General features: G+C 41.1%; 2 protein-coding genes across 4 annotated transcripts in view; one reads left to right on the top strand and one right to left on the bottom strand.

Moving 5' to 3' along the window:
• The window catches only part of LOC113886989 (neurofilament medium polypeptide-like), a 424,045-nt gene that overhangs the window by 337,170 nt on the left and 59,239 nt on the right, over nt 1-27,636 (bottom strand). The window lies entirely within an intron of this gene.
• On the top strand, nt 9,646-15,013 carry LOC113886995 (X antigen family member 5-like). Its single transcript, XM_027533769.1, has 5 exons — nt 9,646-9,752; nt 10,659-10,738; nt 11,216-11,348; nt 11,752-11,877; nt 14,901-15,013. Exons 2-5 carry the CDS (start codon nt 10,667-10,669, stop codon nt 14,921-14,923), a joined length of 354 nt encoding a protein of 117 aa, XP_027389570.1. The 5' UTR covers nt 9,646-9,752; nt 10,659-10,666; the 3' UTR covers nt 14,924-15,013.

The raw sequence follows: 27,636 nt of genomic DNA, 5'->3' as shown, positions 1-27,636 counted from the left end.
ACTTGTTGGAAGGACTGATGCTAAAGCTGAAACTCCAGTATTTAGGTCATCTTATGTGAACAGCTGACTCACTGGAAAACTCTCTGATGCTCAGAATGATTGAGGGCAGAAGGAGAAGAGGGCATCAGAGGATGAGATGGCTGGATGTCATCACCGATGCAATGCACATGAACTTGGGCAAACTTTGGGAGATGGCGAGGGACAGAGAGGCCTGGCATGCTGCAGTCCATGGAGTCGCAAGGAGTTGGACACAACTGAGAAACTGAGTATATTGTAAAATTCCTGGAACACAGGTTAACAGAATGTGAAGATGCATGGAAGTAAGGAGGACCGCAGAGAGAGAAAGAGAAAGAGAGAGACAGCACAGGATCGAGCACTACAGATATTTGCACAGGGTTCTCTGGGAGTCCCCCCACACATTCTGATCAGCTTATGTGTGTGTGGGATGCACCTAAGGCCAAGAAAGGAACCACGGAAAAGGATTGGGTGGAGGAATCCCAGAGCTCAGAGAGAGATGGAGACAGTTCTTCTTACTTGCCAGAAGGAAGAAAACACTCAGAATATGCAGGTGTCTTGTACATTACTCAGCAACTTATTACCTCAGTAGTGGGGCTAATTAGCCCCAGATTAGTGACTGCTCTTGTCCAGTCTAACAATGATTGAAATCAAGCCTGAAAAGGATAATCTCCTTCTAAGCATCTGAAATGCATCACAGGATCAATGCCAACATCACTGAAAGGAATTATCATTATTGCTATTACTCTTATCCTAAAATCCAGAACCCAACAAGGTAAAATTCTCCATGTCTAGCATATAGTAAAAAATTGTATTGGATTGAAAATAGCTATAGTCAGAAAATAACTGAAGGTCAGCTCAACAAATGGGAAGACTGACTCAAACATCAGCAGTGATTCTGATGTGACACCAGCAGTGGCAGAAAGAGAAACAAAAAGCTGCATTTCATACACAGGAACAAAATTAAGAAAGGCAGAAAAATTCTCATCAGAATTTATGCCATCCAGAATTATATAACTAGTGGAAATACCTTTTTGAAAATGAAGATGAAGTGGAAATACTTAAACCGATGATTATTAAACTAAACATCTGGGAATATTCTTTGCTAACAGATCTGCCCTATAAAGTTTGTTAATAAAGTTCTTAAGGGAAAGGAAGATTAGATCAAAAGCTACTTTGTATCTATACAAAGAAGTGAATAATACTGGAAATGGTGAAAACCTTTTTATAAATACACATTTTAAAAATATTTAATGTCTTGAAATGATAATCGTCTAAAGCAAAATATAATAGAGCAATGTGTGTTTGTTACACATGTAAAAATAAAATGTGGAAACAATAGCACTAAGGATAGCAGGAAGGAAGGGAAATACACCTGTAACAGACAACCTGACCTGCCTCTGAGAAAACGTGCATGCAGGTCAGGAAGCACAGTTGAATTGGACACAGAACAACAGACTGGTTCCAAATAGGAAAAGGAGTTCGTCAAGGCTGTATATTGTCACCCTGCTTATTTAACTTATATGCAGAGTAAGTCATGAGAAATGCTGCGCTGGAAGAAGCACAATCTGGAACCAAGATTGCCAGGAGAAATATCAATAACCTCAGATATGCAGATGACACCACCCTTATGGTAAAAAGTGAAGAGGAACTAAAAAGCCTCTTGATGAAGTGAGAGAGGGGAGAGAAAAGTTGGCTTAAAGCTCAACATTCAGAAACGAAGATCATGGCATCTGGTCCCATCATTTCATGGGAAATAGATGGGAAACAATGGAAACAGTGTCAGGCTTTATTTTGGGGGCTCCAAAATCACTGCAGATGGTGATTTCAGCCATGAAATTTAAAGACGCTTACTCCTTGGAAGGAAAGTTATGACCAACCTAGATAACATATTCAAAAGCAGAGATATTCCTTGCCAACAAAGGTCTGTCTAGTCAAGGCTATGGTTTTTCTGTGGTCATGTATGGATGTAAGAGTTGGACTGTGAAGAAAGCTGAGCGCCGAAGAATGATGCTTTGGAGTGTGGTGTTGGAGAAGACTCTTGAGAGTCCCTTGGATTGCAAGGAGATCCCACCAGTCCATCCTAAAGGATGACCAGTCCTGGGTGTTCATTGGAAGGACTGATGCTGAGGCTGAAAACTCCAATCCTTTGGCCACCTTATGCTAAGAGTTGACTCATTGGAACAGACTTTGGTGCTGGGAGGGATTGGGGGCAGGAGGAGAAGGGGACGACAGAGGATGAGATGGCTAGATGGCATCACTGACTCGATGCACATAAAGTTTGGGTGAACTCTCGGAGTTGATGATGGACAGGGAGACCTGGTGTGCTGCGATTCGTGGTGTCGAAAAGAGTCAGACACGACTGAGTGGCTGAACTGAAGTTAACTGAAGGCTCTTATGTAAGAAATGGGTATAAAATTAATTGAAGGCATATTGTAAGAAGTATAAAATGCATATTGTAAACTCTAGAGTCACCCTAGAAAGAATTTTTGGCTATACATGCAGCTCATGGGATCTTAGTTCCCTGGCTAGGGACTGGACCTGGGGCCGTGGCAATGAGAGCACCGAATCCTAATCATTGGACCACCAGGGAATACCCTAGACATATTTTTAATAAGATGTATATCTAGAAAGCTAATAGTGGCAATATAATGGACTAATAAAAGAAATAACCAATCTAAATGAGGAGAAGAAATGGGAAACTTGTCATAAAAAATATACGTGATATAAAGAAAAACATATCCAGATAGTAGATTTAAAACTGAACGATTTAGCCACTAATTGTAAGTTGCCTACACACGTCAATTATAAGACCTACTTTGGAGGACTCCCCTGGGTGTCCAGTGGTTCAGGATCTGCTTTCCAATGCAGGGGACACAGATTTGATCCTTGGTCTGGCAACTAAGCCCTTGTGCCGCAGCAAGAGAAGCCCACACACTGTAACTAGAGAGAAGCCTGAGTGCAGCAGCAAAGACCCATGAAGCCAGATAAAAAATAAAGACCTTCCTTGTCAGATCACATTTATGTATGGTAAAAAAATAATCTCACCTTAAATAAGCTAATAATTTAAAATTAAACGTGTGGAAATACTTATACCTCCAAATCCCAAATCAAACGGAAGCTGGAGAGGCTGAATTAACATCATAAAAGTATACTTCAGAATGAAGATTTTTTGCGGAAGATAAAGGGCAGTACATAATGATAGAGAATTCAATTCACTGAGGAGACATAATAGTCAGGAATGTGTATGCAATTTCAGAATACAGGAGCCAAAATCTAATAGAATGGAAAGGAGAAACAGACAATCCACAGTTGTAGTTGAAGACTTTCACTTTTCACGCTCAGCCATTAATACAGTAAGTGAGCAACACAATGAAAAAATATATAGAAGACTTGAACAATACTATTAACCGACTTGACCTAATTGATATTTATAGAACGTGCCCAGTCCCAGTTGTGTCCGACTGTTTGAGACCCCATGGACCGTAGTGTCCATGGAATTTTTCAGGGAAGAATACTGGAGCGGGTTGCCATTTCTTACTCCAGGGGACTTTCCAGACCCAGAGATTGAACCCGCGTCTCTTGCCTCTCTTGCGTTGGCAGGCAGATTCTTTACCACTGCGCCACCTGGGAAGCCCATTTATTGAGCAACAGCAACTAAATACATATTCTTCTGAAGTGAATATGGAAGTTCAACCACATATGCCAGTTAAAAACCTTACTAAGTTCAAAAGGACTGAAATCACACAAAATATATTTCCTGACCAAAAATAATTAGAATAAAGATTAACTATGGAAAGTGACCTGGAAAATCACAAACTGCTTGTAAATTGAACAAAACTTCAAATTAATTCAAGGATCAAAGGAGAAATAGAAAATACAATATATCAAAATTTTGAGGTGATGCCAAAGCTTCACAGAGGGATATTTATAGCATTAAATGTTTGTATTAAAAAAGGGAAAAGGCCAATTATCATTTGAAGATTGATAATCCTCTTTAAGAAACTAGAATACAGCAAAATTTAACCTAAATCCAGCAAAAAAAAAAAAAAAAAAGAATAACAAACATCTTGGCAGAAATCAATTAAACAGAAACCAGAAAATCAGTAGTACCAAAAAATTCAGTTGAAACCAGTGGCTGATACTGTGAATAGATTAATATGATAATAAACCTATAGCCTGATTGATTACAAAAGAGAGAGACAAAGAAGGAAGAGTGACACTAATTACCAATTTCAGTAATAGCATAGGAGACAGCAGTACAGAGCTCTCAGATATTAAATGCACAATGAAGGAAGATTTTAAAAATGTTATTCAAAATTTTTTGCATGGTTGGTCGTATTGGACTCTTTGTGACCCTGTGGACTCTAGCCCACCAGGCTCCTCTCTCCATGGGATTTTCCAGGCAAAAATACTGGAATGGGTTGCCATTTCCTCTTCCAGGAGATCTCCTGATCCAGGAATCGAACCTGCATCTCTTATGTCTCCTGAATTTGTAGGTGGTTCTTTACCACTGAGCCATCTGGGAAGACCCAAAATTTGTTGAATGTAAATCTAAAAGTGTGTTCTCACTACACACACACACACACACACACACACACACACTTAAACAAAAAAACAAACAAAGAAAGGGACACAAAGACATTTTAGGATGGGTTGGGTATGTCTATTATCTTGATTCTGGTGATGATATTATCATTGTGTGCATATGCCCAAACTCATCAAATTGTACACAGTAAATATATACCATTTGTTGTATATCAATTATGCTTCAATAACTATTTAAGAAAGGAGAGCAGAAAAATGTTATCTAAAAAATTGATACTTAGATAAAATGAGAACATTTCTTGAAAAATACTGACTAACCAAGGTCACTCAAAAATAAATAAGGATGAATAACTTTATTAAGGAAGTTAATGTGCACGCATTGCTTCCGTCATGTCTGACTCTTTGCGTTTCTATGGACTATAGGCCTCCAGGCTTCTCTGTCCATGGGATTCTTCAGGCAAGAATAGTGGAGTGGGTTGCCACGCCCTCCTTCAGGAGATCTACCTGTCCCAGGGATTGAGCCCGAGTATCTTACCTCTCTTGCATTGGCAGGCAGGTTCTTTACCGCTAGTACAACCTGGGAAGCCCCAAAGAAGATAATTCTTCTGCTTCATTTTATGAGGCCATTGTTACCCTGATACCAAACCAAACCAAAAAAGACAACACAAGAAAGAAAACCACAGACCAATATTTTTATGAATATAGACACAAAGATTCTTAGTAAAATACTGCTGCTGCTGCTAAGTCGCTTCAGTCGTGTCTGACACTGCGCGACCCCATAGACGGCAGCCCACTAGGCTCCTCTGTCCCTGGGATTCTCCAGGCAAGAATACTGGAGTGGGTTGCCATTTCCTTCTCCAATGCATGAAAGTGAAAAGTGAAAGTGAAGTCGCTCAGTCGTGTCCGACTCCTAGCAACCTCATGGACTGTAGCCTACCAGGTTCATCCGTCCATGGGATTTTCCAGGCAAGAGTACTGGAGTGGGGTGCCATTGCCTTCTCCAAGTAAAATACTAGCAAACCAAATTATATAGCATGCGGAAGTAGGATTCTTCCCAGGAATGCAACTTTGATTTAATATTAAGACTGAAATAAGTTAATCAGTCATCATCATCAGTTCAGTCTCTCAGTTGTGTCCAACTCTTTTCGATCCCATGAACCACAGGACTCCAGGCCTCCCTGTCCATCACCTAGTCCTGGAGTCCAAACAAACCCAAGGCCGTTGTGTCGATGATGCCATCCAACCATCTCATCCTCTGTTGTCCCCCTCTCCTCCTGCCCTCAATCTTTCCCAGCATCAGGGTCTTTTCCAACGTGTCAACTCTCTGCATCAGGTGACCAAAGTATTGGAGTTTCAGCTTCAGCATCAGTCCCTCCAATGAAAACCCAGGAATGATCTCCTTTAGAATGGACTGGTTGGATCTCCTTGCAGTCCCAGGGACTCTCAAGAGTCTTCTCCAACACCACAGTTCAAAAGCATCAATTCTTTGACACTCAGCTTTCTTTATACTCCAGCTCTCACAACCATACATTAATATACCACATCAACAGAATAAAGGACAAAAACCACATTATCATCTCAGTACCTACATAAATAGCATTGGACAAAATTCAGCGTCCCTTCAAGATAAACAGACTCAAACTAGAAGTAAAAGGCAACAGTTTCAACCTGATGTAAAACATCTCTGAAAAACTCACAGCTATCATCGTACTTAATGATAAAAGGCAGAGGTACTGACTTCCCCTGAAAATCAGGAACAATACAAGGATATCATCTCTTACCACTTCTATTCCACATTGTTCTGGAGCTTCTGGACAGGGTAATTAAGCAAGGGAAAGAAATAAAATGAAGTTACATTGGAAAAGATGTAAAACTTTTCAATTTGCAGATGACATAATCTTCTGTATAGAAAATCCTTAAGAATCACCCTCTCCCCACAGAAACTATTAGACCCAATACAGGGGCTCAACAGGTTTACAGAATACAAGGTCATATACAAAGAGCAGATATATTTCTATACACAGTCAAGACTTGTACAATAAAAACTACAAAACATTGCTGGGTGAAATTAAAGACAGTCTAGATAAGTGGAAAGGCATCTCACATTTATGGATTGGAAGACTTACTATTGTGTTAAGATGGCAGTACTCCCCTACTAGAACCCCATCAAAATTCAAACTGTTCTTTCCCCCCAGAAATCAACAAACTGATCCTAGAATTGTAAGAATTGAAAGGGTCCTGGGATAGCCAAAACAGGGTGAAGAAAGAACAAGTACTTACACTTCCCAACTACAAAACCCACTTCAAAGCCAAAATAATCAAGACGTTATATGGTGTTATAGCCACACCTTCCACGAAACAAACTCACTCAGAAGGACAATACAGATAGTGGAGTGCAGTTTATTACACCGGCGCGCCCAAGGCAGAGTCTCCTCTTGGCGGAGGACCCAGACCAGTTTTTGCGAAAACCTTGTATACCCTAAGTGTATGTGCCCAAATCCACTTCCCCAAATTCCCTGAAATTAGTCTGAACAAAGGAAAAGAAAGATATAATCAAACTTAACCCATGATTCATATGCCTTAAGCCTAGGTAGTTAAAAGTGAACAATTATCAGTAGGGCTGTGGTCATACCCCAATAAGCATAATAGAATTTATGATTCTCTTCAGTTACACAGATAATTAGGGTATTCTTTTAGGTGATGGAGAGTCTAGGTATGAGCCCTGGGGCTCTTCCACCCAGGGGCTCTGGTTTTCCAGTTGGTATGTCGTTTCCATAGATACTGGGCATATAGCTCAAAGTCCACAGTCCAGCGCAAGATGGAGTCCTGCTTTCAAGATGGAGCTGGTTCTGTCTGTTTCCTCCTTCAATGGTAGTGACATAAGGATTGTATATAGACAGATACCAGAATAGAATGGAGATGCAAGAAACAAAACCATATCTCTGTGGTCAATAGATTATTGTGAGTGGTGCAGAGGCCATTCAATGGCAAAGAATAATGTTTCAACAAATGGTCTTGGGATAACTGGATGTTCACAACCAAAAGAATCATTTTAGGCTTATACCTCACACTGTATATAACAATTAACTAAAAATTGATCAAAAACCTAAATATAAGAGTTAAAACTATAAAGCACTCAGAGGAAAACATAGATGTAAATGTTACTGTTGGATTTGGCAACGATTTCCTAGATATGCTACAAAAGTACAAGCACCAAAAGAAACAAAAGTAGACAATTTGGAATCATCAAAATGAAAACTTTTATCCTTCAAAGGACACTATCAAGAAAGTAAAACATCCTGGGCACCTACTGGATGCTGGCAAGGAGCCTTGAATCCCAGGTGGACCAGAAGAACACCCAAACAACCCTGTATGGTGTGGGGAAGGGGGAAACGGGGAAGGAGATGTGCAGGCTAGGTGGGATCAGTGCTCCTGAGGTGCAGCTAGGGGAGGACAAGTTCCCACACCTGGAGAGGCACTCTTGCCTCGAGGGGATCTGTGGGGATGGGGAAGGACCTTTGGGGTTATGGAGGAATGCACCTGGTGTTTCTGCCCCCACTCCCCCCATTCAACCTCCAGGAACCTGCTGAGGCCTTGGGCTTACTCCTCTGTACTCTGAAACTGGAGGCACTCTGGGGCCCCCTCCAGGCCACACTCAGCATAGGCCACACCCCTGCCTAAGCCCACCCTGCCTGAGCTCCACCACACCTAAGCCCTGCCCTTACAGCAAAGGTTTTTTCTACCTTTTTTTAAAAATTTCCCTATTTTGCTAGTGTAGCTGTGTCTTACCTTCCAGTGATTGTTTCATTTATATGTTTAATTTTTCTAATTTACCTGTTAGTTTTCTTATTTATTTTATTTTTATTATTTGTCATTGTCTTCCACATTTCTTTTCTTTTCCTTTATTTTTTGGTGTGCTATACAGCTTGAAGGATCTTGATTCATGGGCTTGAGCTCCTGTGGTGGGAGGACCAAGTCCAAACTGCTGGATTAACAGAGACACTCAGACCTCACGGAATACTATTTGGAGTGAGGTCTCCTGGAGGGCCACATCTAAACACCTGGTCCTGGCTCTACTTAACTGCCTGCAAACTCCAGTACTAAAATTCTCAGGCCAATCAATCAGTGAGAGAAGAACACAGTTCCGCCTAACAAAAAAAATAACTGATATGACAAAAAATATGTTACAGACAAAAGAGCAAGGTAAAAAAAAACTAAAAGACCACATAAATGAAGAGGAAATAGGGAAACTACCTGGAAAAAAATTTAGTAAGGATATTAAAGATGATCCAAAATCTTGAAAATGCAATGGAGGTATGGATTTAAAAAAAACAAGAAATGTTTGACAAAGATTTAGAAGAAATAAGGCACAAACAAACAAAGTTGAAAACACAATAACTGAAATGAAAAATACACTAGAAGAAATCAATATGAGACTCAATGAAGCAGGAGAACAAATAAGTGAGTTGTAAGACAGAATGGTGGAAATAACTGCTGAAGAGCAGAATAAAGAAAAAAGAATGAAAAATCATAATATCTATTTCTGTCATGACTGTCTTTCTGAGACACATTCTCCACTAAGGGTAACCTGGGACTACCTATCACCACAGGTTGTGGATGCATAAGAAAGATTGCACTGGAAGGAAAAAAATATAGTCTTCATGCCCCTTTCTCATCCTCCAGAGACCCTGCAGTTCCAGGACTCCACCTCAATGACGGGAAAACCGCAACCTGCACTGCTGCTGCTAAGTCACTTCAGTCGTGTCCGACTCTGTGCGACCCCATAGACGGCAGCCCACCAGGCTCCCCTGTCCCTGGGATTCTCCAGGCAAGAACACTGGAGTGGGTTGCCATTTCCTTCTCCAATGCATGAGAGTGAAAAATGAAAGTGAAGTTGCTCAGTCGTGTCTGACTCTTAGCGACCCCATGGACTGTGTAGCCCACCAGGCTCCTCCATCCATGGGATTTTCCAGGCAAGAGTACTAGAGTGGGGTGCCATTGCCTTCTCCGGCAACCTGCACTGCACACGCCCAACTCAGTGAGCATGCGCAGTGTGTGCGTGCGCATCCGTTGCTGCGCATGCGCCTTGGTGCGCATACGCCTTCCTGAGCGATCTGTGAGGAGCGTTGGGCGTGAGACGGGTCTGTTTATTCAGTCCCGGTTCTTTCTCACTACTTGAGACTCACCAGGTAGGTTCACAGGTCTGTCCTGTCTGGAATTTAAGTGTGTGTGCGTGCGAGGGGGAGCCAGCAAGTTTCGCACGGGCTGGGCAGTGTGATCTAGGGCTTTTGAGGAGGAAGGCCCTCAAGGTAGTCATCTTTCTCCTCACAAGTGTTGCGACGCCATACTTCTTGCCTTGGTGGGCGGAGAGGAAGGGCAGTGGGCAGAGTAGGGCAGGCGGTAGGATGATGGTGGGGGGAGACTTGGGGGTGCTATTTGAGATATCTGGTTCATTGGGGCCCTGGAACTGACGACAGAGCACAGAATCTGGGGCCGGCAGTGGGACCTGGGCAGGGGGCGGGGTGGGCGATTAAGGAAAGGCCTAGAAACCGGACCGCAGTGGGGTTGTGACTGTATCGCGGGTTTTGTGGTAAGGTGCCAACAGAAAAGTGGACCGGTTGCTCTGTATGCAGCCTCACCTCAGCCCCAGACACTGAGAAAATCGCCATAGTCAGGCTGTAAAGACTGAGCCTTTCTTCGTGTTCCAACTGAATTCCAAGGGAGTTGGGGAAAATAGGTCTGGTGAATAGGAGTGAGACATGAGCAATAGTCCTGAGCTTTTGAATTCCTAGCAGTATTTCACTAAAGATCTTCATGATGGAGAATTCTGTTGTGAAATCAAACATGCTGACAAAAATTCAGCCTTCTTATATACCTTAAGGTGATTTCGCTACCAGCTTTGTAAAGACACAAATGGCTTTGCAAGCGACTGTATTTGGTGTAATTGAAATGCATGTACACTCATGCTTAACCAGAGTTTTCTTTTGAAAGTATTTTCACATTAAAAAAAAACAAGTCAACATAAGGTCATAAAAGTGATCAAATATAGCTGTACTCTTAAATACAATTTCTAAATCACAATATTCTGCTTTCAGGGAGAAATATGAGTGGGCAAGTGGCATCAACATTGGGACCTACAAAGCCAGATTGCTCCCAGGTGGATGAACCTGTGGTTGTGAGTAACCTTACCATTTGGTGTTTTCTATTAGCACAAGTTTATTTTTGAGAAAATCATGTTAAGTAGTACACATGCGGTGATAAAGGTCTTCCATGCTGATAAAGGGTGACACTTTGTCTTAGGAAGAAACATTGATCCAGATATATTATACTCCTGGATGTTGCCTGGATGATTATACTGTTAAATTCCCTGGAAATGTGCCCAGTGACTCCCTCCTCCTGCTAATTAACAACAGGCTGCATACTTCCATCCCAACATAGATTTAAATAACTTCCAAAGTCTTTCTGGGTAACTCTTATGGGAGCTAACGCTTCTCTGTGGGAAGAGTAACTTTATTAAAAGTAAGTACATAGAATTGTGTTGAGAAAACGTTGTTAGGTTTACTTATGCTCAGATATATGTATGTATTATGTATATTTATGCTATTAGATGTGTTAACAACAAAAGTTTTTATTTGCATGCACACTCTACTAGGACCAGCAGCCCAGTGTTGAGCAACCTCACCAAGAGGAACCACCAGCTGAGATTCAGGATATCACACCTAGAAATGAGGAAGGAGAGGATCCAGTGAATCGTGATGAAGAAGAGGAGAAGGATCCCTTTGAAGGTAAAGTGTATCTGTGCGTCATGCCTTAAGACATAACCAGTAAGAAGAGGAAAGGAAACATTAGAAAAGGACTTCAGGCAGTTCCTAAAAAACTGAGGAGAGTATAGTTTGCAGGTTAGTGTGGTCGCTCAAATTTTCCCTTGTTTTCAAGACAAAGAGAAAGGGGCAACTAAGGTGTCTGAGGACAACCCTGGAAAAGGAAAATGGTAATAACATTCAGAAAATTCTGCTTTCCTTTTTCTCCAGCAAAACATTCCCGGAAGAATGCTCCTGAGGTTCTTATTCATCACATTTTTAGCATACTAACCTAAGGCTTTTAATTCATAACACCGAGGGAATGAAGACCATCATTCCCTTGTTTGTATTGTATGCTTTACAGCTGATTTGATGCATTTTTTTAAAGATTCTGGCCTGGAAGCTGATCTCCAGCTATTTGCTGAGGCAAAGACTGGGGATGAAGGTGGAGATGGTCCTGATGTCAGGGAGGAGTTTGCATCAAATACAGAGCCTGTTGAAATGCCAGAAGCAGGTATGTCATCCATTCAGAAAGTAATTTATGTGGTTTCTGTTTTTCAGAATATTATATCTTTACTAATATAGAGGGAACATTACTATTATTTTAATAACAGAGTTCACATATTCTTTGAAAAATAGTTCAGACCCCAGATGCCTGAGTGCCTGACTTATAGACTTTCAAATAACGAAGCAGACAGGATCAAAGCCATATCGAATTGAAAACAGGAAACAGTTTTCTTCTCTTGAGTATAAGTACTTTAAGCAACAGCTAATAATTTTCAGGCTCTTTTATAATTTGTGCTTGTAGCTAATATGGAATGCATTTGTAATAAATATCAGTTTATATCAAATATGCTTAGGCATCCAAGTAGGTTCTAGTACCAGCTTTAGCATAATGTGTGTGATTCTATGAAATCCCTTAACTTCTAAACTCAACTTTACTCATGTAAGTTGTGAATTCAGAACAGATACACGAAGATGCTGATTTTTCAGTGCTAATTTTTGCATTCTCTGATTCTCTTTGATGGAGTGCATACAAGAATACTCTGTTTTGTATGATGTATTTATCATAAAATATCATCTTGAGTCAAATTATAACAGGGGAATTGAGATTTCATTTTCTGACGGGGGACACATGTACACCATGGCTGATTCATGTCAATGTATGGCAAAACCCACCAGACTATCTTAATTAGCCTCCAGTTAAAATCAATTAATTAATTTTTTTATAAAAGAAAATGAGCCAACATTCTGCTTGATGTATGTTAAATTCTCTCAAATTCTGAATTCTCTAGCTCTTTAAAAAATAGTTGCATTTTAAATCGTTTCCCCTGGGAAGCATGAAATGACTGGATAACAAAATGGCCAAAGATAGTCTAGTTTCCTGTTTCTGTGGCTGATCAAGTTGAGAGAGTGCATTTAGTCAGTGATATTCAAGGCAGGTGCGAGTAAGATACATATGCTAAGCACACTACGTGCCCCTACGTTTGGTCTTTTTTTTTGAGGAGGGGGGAGGTTGCTTATTTTAATTGGAGGATCATTATTTTAATATACTATGAAGGTTTTGCCATATACCCACTCTCACTCTTAAAGAAGTAATAAAAATCTGAGCCTCATGATATAATGATCTCTAACCGTATCAAGTATGTTATTTTTCTTCTTTGATACATGAGTTTAAAAAGTTTTGAAGGCGAAAAATGGTAACTCTAGTTCTTCCGGCGTAATCAACTTAGTATCTTTCACATACCTGTTTTCCAACTTGCTGACAATAAATTGCATGGTTCTGATTTTAAAGGAGGAACTTCATAGTTAGGGAAGAATTTACTGTGTATTAGCCTTCTAAATATTTTCACTTTACATTTTATTCCCTTCCCTTTGAACAATTAGATGAAAATACAACTTTCAGACGACTTTCAAGTAAATACAGAACATGATTAAAATGTTCTCATAGAGAAATCTTAGCCCTAAATATGTGTGGTATTTAAAAAGAAAAATACATAAATTACAAGGTACATAAATATAAAATCCTACATCCAACATAAAAGGTAAGAAAAAGAGCAACCGAATAAACCTAAGGGAAAAAGAAAACGATACTTATTAAAAGACAGGTATGAAGTGTTAGGAAGAGGAAAATAAACTCAACTAATAAAGACAATGTGCTAGTTTACATAATTTTTAATATATATATATATATATATATATACACACACATTTTTTAATATTCTTTTCCATTGTGATTTATCACAGGAGATTGGACATTAGTTCCCTGTGCTATATAGTAGGACCTTGTTGTTTATCCATTCTGAATGTAATAGTTTGTATCTGCCAACCCCAAACTGCCAGTCCATTCCTCTAGTTTACATCATTGTGAAGCAAATGGACAAAGCCCAAGTACACATAATTAGAAATATGAACAAGACACTAACAGTTAGTATATTACAGAATTAAAACAGTATAATCTGGAACTCAAATATTTTCAGAATATTGATGAAATGGCTAGTAGGGTAGAAAAACATATTATTTAACATACCCCACAGTAACTAAATAACTAAACATCACAAATACCGTGGATGAACTTTTGAAATTGGACAGAGTTTTCTCTCAAAAGCCATTACCATTTAGAAACAAAAAAAATCTGCTTTTCCAGATTTTCTTTCTCTCTTCCTACTTGCTTTTCTCTCTCACTCATACTCCCTCTTGCTCTCCCTTTTCTTCTCTCCTCTTTCTTTTTTTTTTTTTTTCTTTTTTTTTTCTTTTTTCTTTTTTTTTTGGTATGGCTGTGAGAAACAGACCTATTTCTGCTTCACATTTTGATGTCACCATGTCACCAGTGATAGTAATGACTTAAAATTAGTGTCACATATAATGTATTATACCAACTGGAATGCTTTCCAGGGTGAAAAGAAACGTTTAGAATTACATGAGGGCCACAAGTAAAAAAGGGGACAAATGTTTAACCGACTTAAAACCACCATATCGGGGATAAATTAGAACAAATGAAAATGTCTACACTTTTCCACAGTAGAGAAGAAACAAATGTAATACTGGCCATTTTATTTACTTCACTTAAGCAGTAACAGAGAGAACAACTGTTTAGCTATCCTATATTCGGAATATTATTTCAAACCAATGCATTTAAGTGATACTTTTTTGGGATTTTTTGTTTCAGTTTTTGTGTATTTTGTTCTCCTTAGGGTGCTTTTTGTTGTTAGATATTTTACTGAATGTGTACACAGTTTTGCCTTCTACTGAAAACTACCTTCTGATAGGTTCCATTGATTTCATTTGTTCTGAACTCAGTGCCCTTCTTCTCTTGTATAACTAGGAAGAGTAGTGTGTTTTTAAAAATACTGGTAATGTGCCTGGAAAGTCTATAAAATCTCTATAGAGGATTAACTGAAGGTAAGCCAAAGGGTCGCCCTTAGTGTTCCTGTTTTAGTCCATTTTATAAAACTACAACTGCAGTGAACTTTGTATACCTCTCCTGTCATTGAAATAAAGTTCTGCTAAGTAACTTTTTTCATGTTTATATTATAGGTGAAGGGCAGCCATTTGCTTGAAAGAAGATAAACTGAAACCATCTATGCTGCTCTTATGTTCTGTATTTGACTATTAAAGTTCAGTCAATAAAGTTTTGTTTTCTACTTGCACATTTTTTGTTAAATTTATCCCCGGGTATTTAATGTTATTGAAAATTCATGGTTTGTGATTTTTATTGTCTAGTTGAGGCTGTCTCTAGAGATAGAATGTCTATATATAGATTTTCTGTCCAACAATTCCTCTAAATATGCATATTAATTCCACAAATTTAGATCTAGATTATTTTTGCTTTTCAAAATATACTATTATATTTGAATATCAACAGTTTCTACTGGCTTAAACCTTAAACCTGTCCTCATTTTGCAGCATTGAACAAACCTGGCCAGAATAGTCTTGACTAAAGCAGGTGCTAATCGGCATTTATCCGAATAGGAAATGAAAAATCTTCTTCTCCATTTCAACCTGTTTACGTTGCTTTTTTGTAGATATACTTTATCAGAGTAAGTTCCATTCTATTCCTAGTTTGCTGTCTTAAATATAGATTAATTATCATCAAACACTTATACTGCATCAATTGGGATGATCATAGAATTGTTTTCCCTCCATTTTTCTATTAATGTGGTGAATTGCATTGGTAACCTTATACATGTAAACCACCCTTGCACTTCTAGGGTTAAAAAAATTGGGTCATAACATATTCTCTAGGTGTAATCTACATGTTAATGCATATACATACATATATATACCCACACATAAAAAATTCATAAAAGCCTTTGGTCTTCTCTTGAATAAATGGGTAATCAAAATGTGCCACCCAAATCTCATACGCTGTCCCTGATTTAATCATTGACAGAGAAACATTTTAAAACCTTAATGTATTGTCCTATAGAGAAATGGAATGCCAAAGCCATTGTTAAAGGTTGTAGGGAGACAGGAAAAGAACTGCTGTCAAATTGCATGGCAAATGGCACAGCATATCTTTCACACATCTCTGACTTGCCTTCCAAGGTTTTTTGGGTGCAGGGAGAGAACAACCACAAACATCTTTTCTTCTCCATGACGTCCTCCATTGGCTTGATAGTCACCAGATCTCAGAAGCCCTCCAGTTGGCTGTGAGTGCGTGTATGTGTGTGTCTGTGTGTCTGTGTGTGTGTATGTGTGAATCACTTAGTTGTTTCCGACTCTTTGAGACCCCACGAACTGTAGCCCACCAGGCTTCTCTGTCCATGGAATTCTCGAGGCAAGAATACTGGAATGGATTGCCATTCCCTTCTCCAGAGGATCCTCCCAGCCCAGGGATCGAACCCTGGTCTCCTGAAGATTCTTTACCGTTTGAGCTACAGGGAAGTCCTCCAGCTGTCTGATTCCTCCCTTATATCCTTATTATTAACATAATAACGCTTACATCTCTGAGCCCCCATCTGTATCCTCATGCACCAAAAAAATATATTTCTGCAACAAAGGACCTATTCAGATTTCACTCTGCTTAGTGAATAACGGGATTATAAATAGCAGCTGTTGTGCCCTTACAGAGGTATGAAAATCCAGGTCCTAAAGGACTGAAAATGGGAGGTTCAAATCTACCATGAGACTTAAATAAGAGTATCCCATCTTACCAAAAAGTATGTGAAAAAGCCCCTAGGTCATGGAGCTGTCTGACAAGATTAGATCCTAGCTAGAAGAAAAGGGAAAGGAATGAGGGGAACTTCGTGAGACAGAATGACTTGAGTCTTATCTGTTCTGTCTCCTTATTGGCTATGACATTACATAACTGGGCTTCCCTGGTGGCTCAGATGGTAAAGAATCTGCCTGCAGTGCTGGAGTCCTGGGTTTGATCCCTGTGTTGGGAAGATCCCCTGGAGGAGGCCACGGAAACCCACTCCAGTATTCTTGCCTGAAGAATCCCCTTGGATAGAGATGCCTGACGGGCTACAATCCATGGGGTCACAAAGAGTCAGACACGACTGAGCGACTAAGCACAGCACGTGACATAACTCAGAGTATCAGTACTGGCTCTGACACATACTGAGTGAAGGTGAGAAAGGTATTTACATCCTTTGGATCTGTTTCCCCATTTCTAAAGTGGAAATTACAAGTTCACACTATTTGCTAGGAAGAATAAACAAGATAACATGTGAAGTAGGTATTACATTACAAATGGATTTGGCTTATTCTACTCCATTTTTTCATTTAAACATTTACAATTACAATTCTCTCACAAGTGATACAGATTTTGAATTTCAAGTAGAGTATAAGGTTAACTTTTAAAATGAACTGGACTTCAGAAACATATTTTGTCTAAATAAATATATTGATTCAATAGCAGATTCAATAGCTGGTATCAGACATGGCATCCATTCTAAGGTTGGTTTGTTAATGAGGACTGACAAGGCTACGCTAAGTCATAATATGTAGTGAAAACTGTGCTCCTTGCTGTGTGTGATGACAAAATAAGCCAGTATTCTGGTCACACAACATCACACAACTCAACACCAGACTGTGTCACGTAGTCAGGCAGCCAGTCCCTAAGTCACAGCGCAGGAGCTACAGGGCCTCAGGGCACCACTGCAGTTGTTAGTTTGGCTTGTCACCTTCTACGGGCTTGGCCAGTAAGGAGACAATGAACCCGAATGGATTCAGATTCTACCTTACAGACAGTGCAGAAGCAATATGACCCTGGTGTCAGTTGCCTTGTCCCTAGTCCCGAGGTTTGCCACTGAATTGGAAGGCCTCAGTAAAGGCACTACAGGTGGTGGGTCTCTGCCAGGAAGGAGCCCACAGTTGTGCCCTATGGCACTGAGCAGCTCTGCAGTCCACAGCTGTACTCTCAGCTGGGACTAGGGAGACCATCCTATGTTCAACTGAAACCAGAGGTGGATGAGTAACAACTTTGTGTCACCTCCAGCTGGATGAGGAGGCAGGTGAGAAATGGCCTCATAGCAGCTCTTCATCAGGCTGCTTATCCCCCCTTGCTGCAAGAGCAATCAGGAGGTTCTCTGACAAGATTCAAGTCAGCCTGCAGTTTAGCCTTGCCTACGTAGCCTAAGCGGGGACATGCAAGGGCACCAGGGCACCAAGACAGAGTCACACTCCTACAGTGTCTGGAACAACACACAAGACTAGGTATGGTGCTACAAATATAACACCTGTATACTGACTCCTACATGGAGGAGATGCTTTTCCTATCAGTTATTAAAAATATTCCTTCATTGAGTACACACACATTGATTACTAGCATGTCTCAGGACGTGTCTGCAATGCTTAAAATAACAAGACCAGTGATGTGTGGTGGATGATGGGAATATCACACTGGTGGACCAGACAGACACATAAACAGAAAAGAAGTGCAAAGGAGAAACAGGGAATGGACCTAAGGGAAAAGCAAAGCAAAACAGTGAGCAGGGTGGCCAAGAAGCAGGAGGAAAGCTAGAAGATAAGGTTCATTCTAAGAGTGAAAGAGGTTATATATAACACAGCTGTGCTTTGACCCAGGCTGTGGATGAGAGTCACAACCTCCCCTGCATCACTGCCCCTTTTGAGGGTGGTGTCTGGGAGTCTAGAGATTCTGAAGGGAGAGAAGGAAAATACATAGTGCAGGGGGTACGTGCAGCCGCCCTGACAGAGATGCAGGTGCAGCTTGTTACAGTTACCAGGAGGGGATGAGCGGAGTTGGATTCAGTGACTCAAGAAGAAAAGTGCAAATGAATGTAAAGGGAGAAAACACATTGAGAGGGGGTAAACAGCTCCAACTCCCATTTCTGTACCTGGGTAGGTGCTCCATTCTTGTTGTGAGAAGGCTCCCTGGTCTGAGCTCTGGGAGGGAGTGATGAGCATTCTAAGGACCCACCATCAGCCCTAAGCAGGGGGCACTGAGTGTGTGAAGACATAAGTCTCAGCCTTTACCACTGACAGACACAGAAAGCTTCTTAGTCCTGCTGAGAGTGCGGCTCTGAAATCTTAGGGAAGCTCAAAGGTAAGGTGGTGGTGGTGGTGGTTGTTCAGTCGCTCAGTTGTGTCCAACTATTTACTACCCATGGCCTGCACCATGCCAGGCTCCTCTGTCCTCCACTATCTCCCTGAGTTTGATCAAATTAATGTCCATTGGGTTGGTGATGCTATCTAATCATCTCACCCTCTGTCGCCCCCTTCTCCTCCTGCCTTCAATCTTTTTGCATCAGGGTCCTTTCCAATGAGTAGCTATTTCCATCGCGTGGCCAAAGTATTGCAGCTTCAACATCCGTCCTTCCAGTGAGTATTCAGAGTTCATTTCCTTTAGGATTGGCGGGTTTGTTCCCCTTGCTGTCCAAGGGATTCTCAAGGCTCATCTCTAGCACCACAATTCGAAAGCATCAATTCATTGACACTCAGCCTTCTTAATGATCCAACTCACACATCTGTACATCACTACTGGAAAAACCATAGTTTTGACTACAGACTTTTGTCAGCAAAGTGATGGCTCTGCTTTTTAATATGGTGTCTAGGTTTGTCATGGTCTTCCCTGGGGGCTCAGTGGTAAAGAATCTGTTATGCAGCACACTTAGGAGATATGGGTTCAATCCATGGGTCAGGAACATCCCCTGGAGGAGGGCATGGCAACCCACTCCAGTATTCTCATGTGGAGAATCCCCTGGACAGAGGAGCCTGGTGGGCCTCTGTCCATGGGGTCGTAAAGAGCCAGACACTACTGAAGTGCCTGAGAATTCATGTAAGCTAGGTTTGTCATAGCTTTCCTTCCAAGGAGCAAGTGTCTTTTAATTTCATGGCTGCAATCACCATTTGCAGTGATTTTCGAGCCCAAGAAAATGAAATGTGTCACTGCTTCCACTTCAGTCAGTTCAGTTCAGTCAGTCGCTCAGCCGTGTCCGACTCTTTGTGACCCCTTGAACCACAGCATGCCAGGCTTCCCTGTCCATTACCAACTCCCGGAGTTCACCCAAACTCATGTCCATTGAGTTGGTGACTCCATCCAACCATCCCATCCTCTGTCGTCCCCTTCTCCTCCTGCCCTCAATCTTTGCCAGCATTAGGGTCTTTTCAAATGAGTCAGTTCTTTGCATCAGGTGGCCAAAGTATTGGAGTTTCAGCTTCAACATCAGCCCTTCCAATGAACACCCAGGACTGATCTCCTTTAGGATGGACTGCCTCCACTTACGCCCCTTCTATTTGCCATGAAGTGATAGGACCAGATGCCATGATCTTAGTGTTTTTATAGTTGAGTTTTAAGCCAGATTTTTCACTCTCCTCTTTCACCCGTATCCAAAGGTTCTTTAGTCACTCTTCACTTTCTGCCATTAGAGTGGTATCATCTGTGTATCTGAGCTTGTCGAGATTTCTCCCAGCAATCTTTATTCCAGCTTTTGAGTCATCCGGTCCAGCATTTTGCATGATGTACTCTGCGTATAAGTTAAATAAGCAGCATGACAATATACAGCCTTGCTGTTCTCCTTCCCCAATTATGAAGCAGTCATTTGTTCCAACTCTGGTTCTAAGGGCTGCTTCTTGGCCCCCATACAGGTTTCTGAGGAGACAGGTCGAGTAGTCTGGCACTGCCTTCTGTTTAAGAATTTTCTCTATTTGTTGTGATCCACGCAGTCAGAGGTCTTAGCGTAGTCAATGACACAGAAGCAGATGTTTTAGAGAAAGTAGTTGCATTAGACATTTAGGAAGTAAAATGGACAGAACTCAGCAAGAATTTGGACTTGAGGTGAGGGAGAGGGAATCGTGAACATGGATAAGACCAAGTTTGTGTGTCCTGTCATAAAAGTACAAAACTGTCATGCTGAAATCTGGAAGTTGTCCAGGTAGGGGAAGAATTCCAAATTAGATTTTTATGTTTTTGAGCTCATGGTCTACATGGATACAATAACCAGTATTTAAATACTTAAAATTTCCTTTTCCTTTAAAAAAAGTATTGTGGTATAATTTATATACAATAAAAGCCAACACTTTAACGTATTACCATTTGTAGATTTTTGACAAATGTATACCGTGGTGTAAATACTTCCACAATAAAAAACGTAGAAAATGTCTCAATGTTCAAAAATGCTCCCTTGGGGCATTTGCCATCAGACTCCTTCCTCCACTCCTGTACCCTGGCAACCACAGACACATTTCTGTGCCAACAGTTGTGCCATTTCCAGAAATCCATTGACATGAAATCATATAATATGTAGCCTTCTGTGTCTGGTTTCTCTCATTTGCACAGTTGAGATGCATCCTTGCTCTTACATGCATTAGTTACTTTTTTTTTTTACTATCGTGTAGTATTCCTTTGTACAGGTATACACTTTTGTTTTTCTTTCATCTGTATACCAGTTGTTGAATAGCTGGGTTGTTTCTACGTTTGGCTCTTAGGAATACACGTGTGGAATATTTGAGTGCAGCCCACTGTGGGAGCATGTTTTCATTTCTCTTGGGAAAACTGTCAAGAGTAGACTTGCTGGGTCATATAAGGCTTCCCAGGTGGCGCTAGTGGTAAAGAACCCATCTGCCAATGCAGGAGACTCAGGTTCAATCCCTTGCTCTGGAAGATTCCCTGGAGTAGGAAATAGCAACCCGCTCCAGTATTCTTGCCTAGAAAATTCTATAAAGAGGGGTCCTGGCACTTTACAGTCCATGGGGCACCATAGAGTTACACACGACTGAGCGACTGAACACACACACACACATACATGGTAATTTGTGTATCTTAGAATCTAAAGTGTGTCCTCAGTAGACCACTTACACATGGATGTTTTTTTAACTGTTCTCGCAGTGTCTGCCTTCTGGTTGGATTGTTTTATCTATTTACATTTAATGTTGATACAGACTTACATCTGCCAATGTATATTTCTGTCTCATGTCATTTTGTTCTATGGTCCTCATTTTACTGCTTTCTTTTCCATCCAATGGATATTTTCTAATGTAGCATTTTAAACCCTTTACTGATTTTCCACTACTTTTAAGTTATTTCCTTAGCCGTATGCCACTGTAAACATCTTACTTTATCACAATCAGCTGGAAATTTACACAAATGCTAATGAGATACAGAAACATTACTCCTATATCTCTCTATTCGGGTTTCCCTCTTTTCCTCATATTGTCACATATATCATAAATCTATAAAGGGTAAGCCCATTAATACATTCTTATTATTATTACATTATATATAACATTATGTGATGAAAAGCTGATATACGGCAGGATATCAGGTATCTATTTATAACTTCTGTTATATTCACCCTCTTGGTCATGATTTCTGATACTTTGCATATGTTTGTATGGATTTGACACCATCCAGATTTGTTTCCTTACCTAATACAACTTTGCTCCAAACCACCTCCTTTGTGCTGCTACTGCAAGTATATTACATGCCATATGTTGTTGGCCCAACAATAATTGGGCTTCTCTGGTGGCTCAGACAGTAAAGAATGTGCCTGCAATGCAGGAGACGCAGGTTCAATCCCTTGGTCAGGACCATCCCCTGGAGAAGGGAATGGCTAACCTCTCCGGTATTCTTGCCTGGAGAATCCCATGGACAGAGGAGCCTGGCAGGCTACAGTCATGGGGTTGCCAAGAGTCAGACATGACTGAGCAACTACTGCTTTCACAACAATAAATTATGTGATATTGTTTTAGACAGTTGCTTTTTAAATACAGGAAGAAAGGAGGCAAATATGTATCCATAAAGAATTTTTCTTCATATAATTACCTTTACCTGTGCTCTTTGCTTTCTCACATGGATTCAGATTAACCTCTGAATTCACTTATTGTAGCATGAAGAACTTCCTTTAGTTTTTCTTGTAAGCCAGTTCTACCAACACATTCCCTGAGGTTTTTTTTTTTTTTTTAATTTCGGCATACCTTTACTTTGCTTTCGTTTTTATTTTCTTAAACAACTTTATTGTGGTATGTGTGACATGTAAAAAGCTGTGTATGCACCCATGAAATCATCACCAGCTTCAATATACAAAACTCAACTGTATTTCCATACTAGTGGTGAATACTCCTAATAAGTAAGAAAATTCCAGTTACAATATAAAAAGAACATAGGAATTAATTTAACCAAGGAGGTGTAAGATTTGTACATTGAAAATGACAAAACCAGTTGAACGAAATTAATGAAAATTTCAGTAAATGGTCGCTGAGCATCAATGGGCACTAGAGTTTCCCCTAGAAATTTGCTGTCATTGTACACACATCTCTGAGCATGTGGGAATATTTCCTTAAGGCACATTCACAGCAGAGAAACCGCTGGATCAAAGACTTCCTTGGCTAAACACACATCTGTGGAGTACCTACTATGTGCATGTGCCTGACGCTGTTCTAAACGCCAAGGAGGCATCACAGAATAGGACTGACACTTGTCCCTCTTTCATGAAGGCAAATGCTGCTGAGGGTGAGGTCAGCACGGAATGTAAATTCTGATGGGTGCTGCCACAGACCCCTGCAAAGGTGTTTCACCAGTTCACACTGGCCTCAGTGGGGCAGGGGAGTGAATGTGCCTTTACTGGCATCTGGGTACCTTTTGTAGAGTGGGAGATCTTGGCAGGAGGCGGGACACCTTGTGTCCAGTTCCTTAGAAGAGCTTCAAGTCCACAACTAGGATTGATCCACGTAGGGATTTCAGGAGCTGTGAATACCCTGGGTGTCCATACCCTTGGTTGTGACATCACAAAGTGTATTTGTCAAAGCATGGGAGGTATCTGACCCATTGGTGGCTCTGGACCCTGAGTGTGCCATCTCTGACCTAGAGATAAGTCTGTGAGCCAGGGATTGAGGGTGCTGAAACCTTGAGGGGTTTAGTATGTCTTGGGCTGTGAACTTTGGGGTTTGTAGGATGCGGGGTACCATGGTCTGAAGTCTCTTTGTGGTGGCTGCATGGAACATTGTGAAAGGGCTGTATGCGTTCACCATACCAGTGCTCTGTGCAGTTGGATTTCTCCATGGCAGCTTATGAAGTTGCTAAAATGCATGTTGGCCTGTATTCGAATTTCATCTCAGCTGATTTCATGTGTCTTGCCTCATTTATTGAGTCTCTAGAGTTTCAGTTTGGTGGATTGTTTGGTGTTGGGTGTCCAGTGCAGTGAGGTCTGCCAGCTGCTATTTCCTTGGTCCATATCTGGTCGAGGGTATCATTGATATTTGGGTTTTGCGACCCATAGTGTGAGGACCCTTCCTTTCCCTTCCCTAGCCTTTCCCTTCTCCAGGGGAATCTTCCCAACCCAGGGATCGGACCCAGGTATCCCGCATTGCAGGCAGATTCTTTACCAGCTGAGCCATAAGGGAAGCCCAAGAATACTGTAGTGGGTAGCCCATCCCCTCTCCAGCGGATCTTCTGAACCCAGGAATCGAACCAGGGTCTCCTGCATTGCAGGAGGATTCTTTAACAGCTGAGCTATCAGGGATTGAAACATATCACATTGTTGTTCAGTGGCTCAGTCGTGTCCGACTCTTTACAACCTTGTGGACTGCAGCACGCCAGGCTTTCCTGTCCTTCACTATATCCCAGAGTTTGCTCAAACCCATGTCCATTGAGGCAATGATGCCATCCAACCATCTCATCCTCTGTTGGTCCCTTTTCCTCCTGCCCTCAATCTTCCCCAGCAGCAGGGTCTTTTTCAATGAGTCGGCTCTTCACATCAGGTAGCCAAAATATTGGAGCTTCAGCTTCACTATCAGTTCTTCCAATGAATATTGAGGGTTGATTTACTTTAGGATTGACTTATTTGATCTCCTTGCTGTTCAAGGGACTCTCAAGAGTCTCTCCAGCATCACGGTTTCAAAGGTTCAATTCTTTGATGCTCAGCCTTCTGTAGGTCCAACTCTCCCATCCATACAGCACTACTGGAAAAACCGTAGCTTTGACGATAGGGACCTCTGTCGGCAACGTAATGTCTCTGCTTTTGAACATGCTGTCTAGGTTTGTCATCGCTTTTCTTCCAAGAAGCAAGTGTCTATTAATTTCATGGCTGCAGTCACGGTCTGCACTGGTTTTGGAGCCCAAGAAAATAAAGTTTCTCAGTGTTTCCATTTTTTTCTCCATCTATTTGCCATGAAGTGACAGAACCAGATCCATGATCTTACTTTTTGAATGCTCAGGTTTAAGACAGCTTTTTTACTCTCCTCTTTCACCTGCATTGAGAAGCTCTTTAGATCCTCTTCAATTTCTGCCATACAGATGGTGTCATCTGTGTATCTGAGGTTATTGATATTTCTAAAAGCAATCTTGATTCCAGATTGAGTTTCATCCAGCCCAGCATGTCACAGGATATACTCTGCATATAAGTTAAATAAGCAAGGTCACAATATAGAGCTTGACGTGCTCTTTTCTAAAGCTTAAATCAGTCTATTATTCTGTCCAGTTCTAGCTGATGCTTCTTGTCCTGCATATAGCTTTCTCAGGAAGCAGGTGAAGTGGTCTGCTAGTCCCATCTCTTGAAGAATTTTCCACAGTTTGTTGTGATCCACACAGTGAAAGGCTTTCAGTTCAGTTCAGTTCAGTCACTCAGTCATGTCTGACTCTTTGTGACCCAATGAAATGCAGCATTCCAGGCCTCCCTGTCCATCACCAACTCCCGGAGTTTACTCAAACTTATGACCATTGAGTCGGTGATGTCATCCAACCATCTCATCCTCTGTCATCCCCTTCTCCTCCTGCCCTCAATCTTTCCCAACATCAGGGTCTTTTCAAATAAGTCAACTCTTCACATCAGGTAGCCAAAATATTGGAGTTTCAGCTTCAACATCAGTCCTTCTATTGAACACCCAGGAATGATTTCCTTTAGGATGGACTGGTTGGATCTCCTTGTAGTCCCAGGGACTCTCAAGAGTCTTCTTCAACACTACAGCTCAAATGCATCAATTCTTTGGCACTCAGCTTTCTTTATAGTCCAATGCTCATAACCATACATGACCACTGGAAAAACCATAGCCTTGACTAGACGGATCTTTATTGACAAAGAAATGTCTCTGCTTTTTAATATGCTGTATAGTTTGGTCAAAACTTTCCTTCCAAGGAACAAGCGTCTTTTACTTTCATGGCTGCAGTCACCATCTGCAGTGATTTTGGAGCCCCCCAAAATAAAGTCTGTCACTGTTTCCACTGATTCGCCATCTATTTCCCATGAAGTGATGGGACCAGATGCCATCATCTTAGTTTTCTGAATGTTGAGCTTTGAGCCAAATTTTTCACTCTCCTCTTTCACTTTCATCAAGAGGCTCTTTAGTTCTTCTTCACTTTCTGCAATAACGGTGGTATCATCCGCATATCTGAGGTTATTGATATTTCTCCTGGCAATCTTGATTCCAGCTTGTGCTTCCTCCAGCCCATTTTTCTCATGATGTACTCTGCATATAAGTTAAATAAGCAGGATGACAATATACAGCCTTGATGTACTCTTTTTCCTATTTGGAACCAGTCTGTTGTTCCATGTCCAGTTCTAACTGTTGCTTCCTGACCTGCATGCACGTTTTTCAAGAGGCAGGTCAGGTGGTCTGGTATTCCCATCTCTTTCAGAATTTTCTACAGTTTATTGTGATCCACACATTCAAAGGCTTTGGCATAGTCAATAAAGCAGAAATAAGATGTTTTTCTGGAACTCTCTTGCTTGTTCCATGATCCAGCGGATGATGGCAATTTGATCTCTGGTTCCTCTGCCTTTTCTAAAACCAGCTTGTACATCTGGAAGTTCGTAGTTCACGTATTGCTGAAACCTGGCTTAGAGAATTTTGAGCATTACTTTACTAGCGAGTGAGATGAGTGCAATTGTGCGGTAGTTTGAGCATTCTTTGGCATTGCCTTTCTTTGGAATTGGAATGAAAACTGACCTTTTTCAGTCCTGTGGCCATTGCTGAGATTTCCAAATTTGCTTACATATTGAGAGCAACACTTTCGCAGCATCATTTTTAGGATTTGAAATAGCTCAACTGGAATTCCATCAACTCCACTAGCTTTGTCCATAGTGATGCTTTCTAAAGCCCGCTTGACTTCACATTTCAGGATGTCTGGCTCTAGGTGAGTGATCACACCATCGTGATTATCTAGGTCATGAAGCATAGTCAATTAATTTTTTCCCAGAATTCCTTTGCTTTTTCTATGATCCAGTGGATGTTGGCAGTTGGATCTCTGATTCCTCTGCCTTTTCTAAATCCATGTTCTACATCTGGTACTTGTCTGTTCACATATCGTTGAATCCTAACATGATGGATTTTGAGAATGACCTGGCTAGCATCTGAAATGGGTGCAGTTGTGCAGTAGTTTGAACATTCCTTAGCATGACCATTCTTTGGGATTGGAAAGAAAACTGACCTTTCCAGTCCTGTGGCCACTGCAGAGTTTTCCAAATTTGCTGGCATATTCAGTGCAGCACTTTAACAGCATCATCTTTTAGCATTTGATATAGCCAGGATTCCGTCAACTCTACCAGCTTTGTTCACAGTAACGTTTCCCAAGGCCAACTTGACTTCACACTCTAGTATGTTTCACGTTGTTTCACACTGGCACAACCAAATTCATCAAAAATTGTGAACTTGTGTTTCAGAGGCTACAACAATTCCTACTCAGTGTGGGTGCCAAAAAACTTGAGGCCCAAAGTAAAGTCTAAACATTGAAAATATCTACATTCCTTTAAAGACAGGCGTTTACACTTTGAAGTGAAGCCAGGTGACTCCTGAGTCCCAGGTCACAGAGCTGCTGGGCTGGAGGTGTGGCTAAAACTGAGGCACCCGCAACTTGAGGCCCTCTCCCTGCGTG

The sequence above is a fragment of the Bos indicus x Bos taurus genome, chromosome X, assembly GCF_003369695.1.
Source record: "Bos indicus x Bos taurus breed Angus x Brahman F1 hybrid chromosome X, Bos_hybrid_MaternalHap_v2.0, whole genome shotgun sequence".
NCBI lineage: Eukaryota > Metazoa > Chordata > Mammalia > Artiodactyla > Bovidae > Bos > Bos indicus x Bos taurus.
This window is presented reverse-complemented; position numbering and strand designations above follow the sequence as displayed.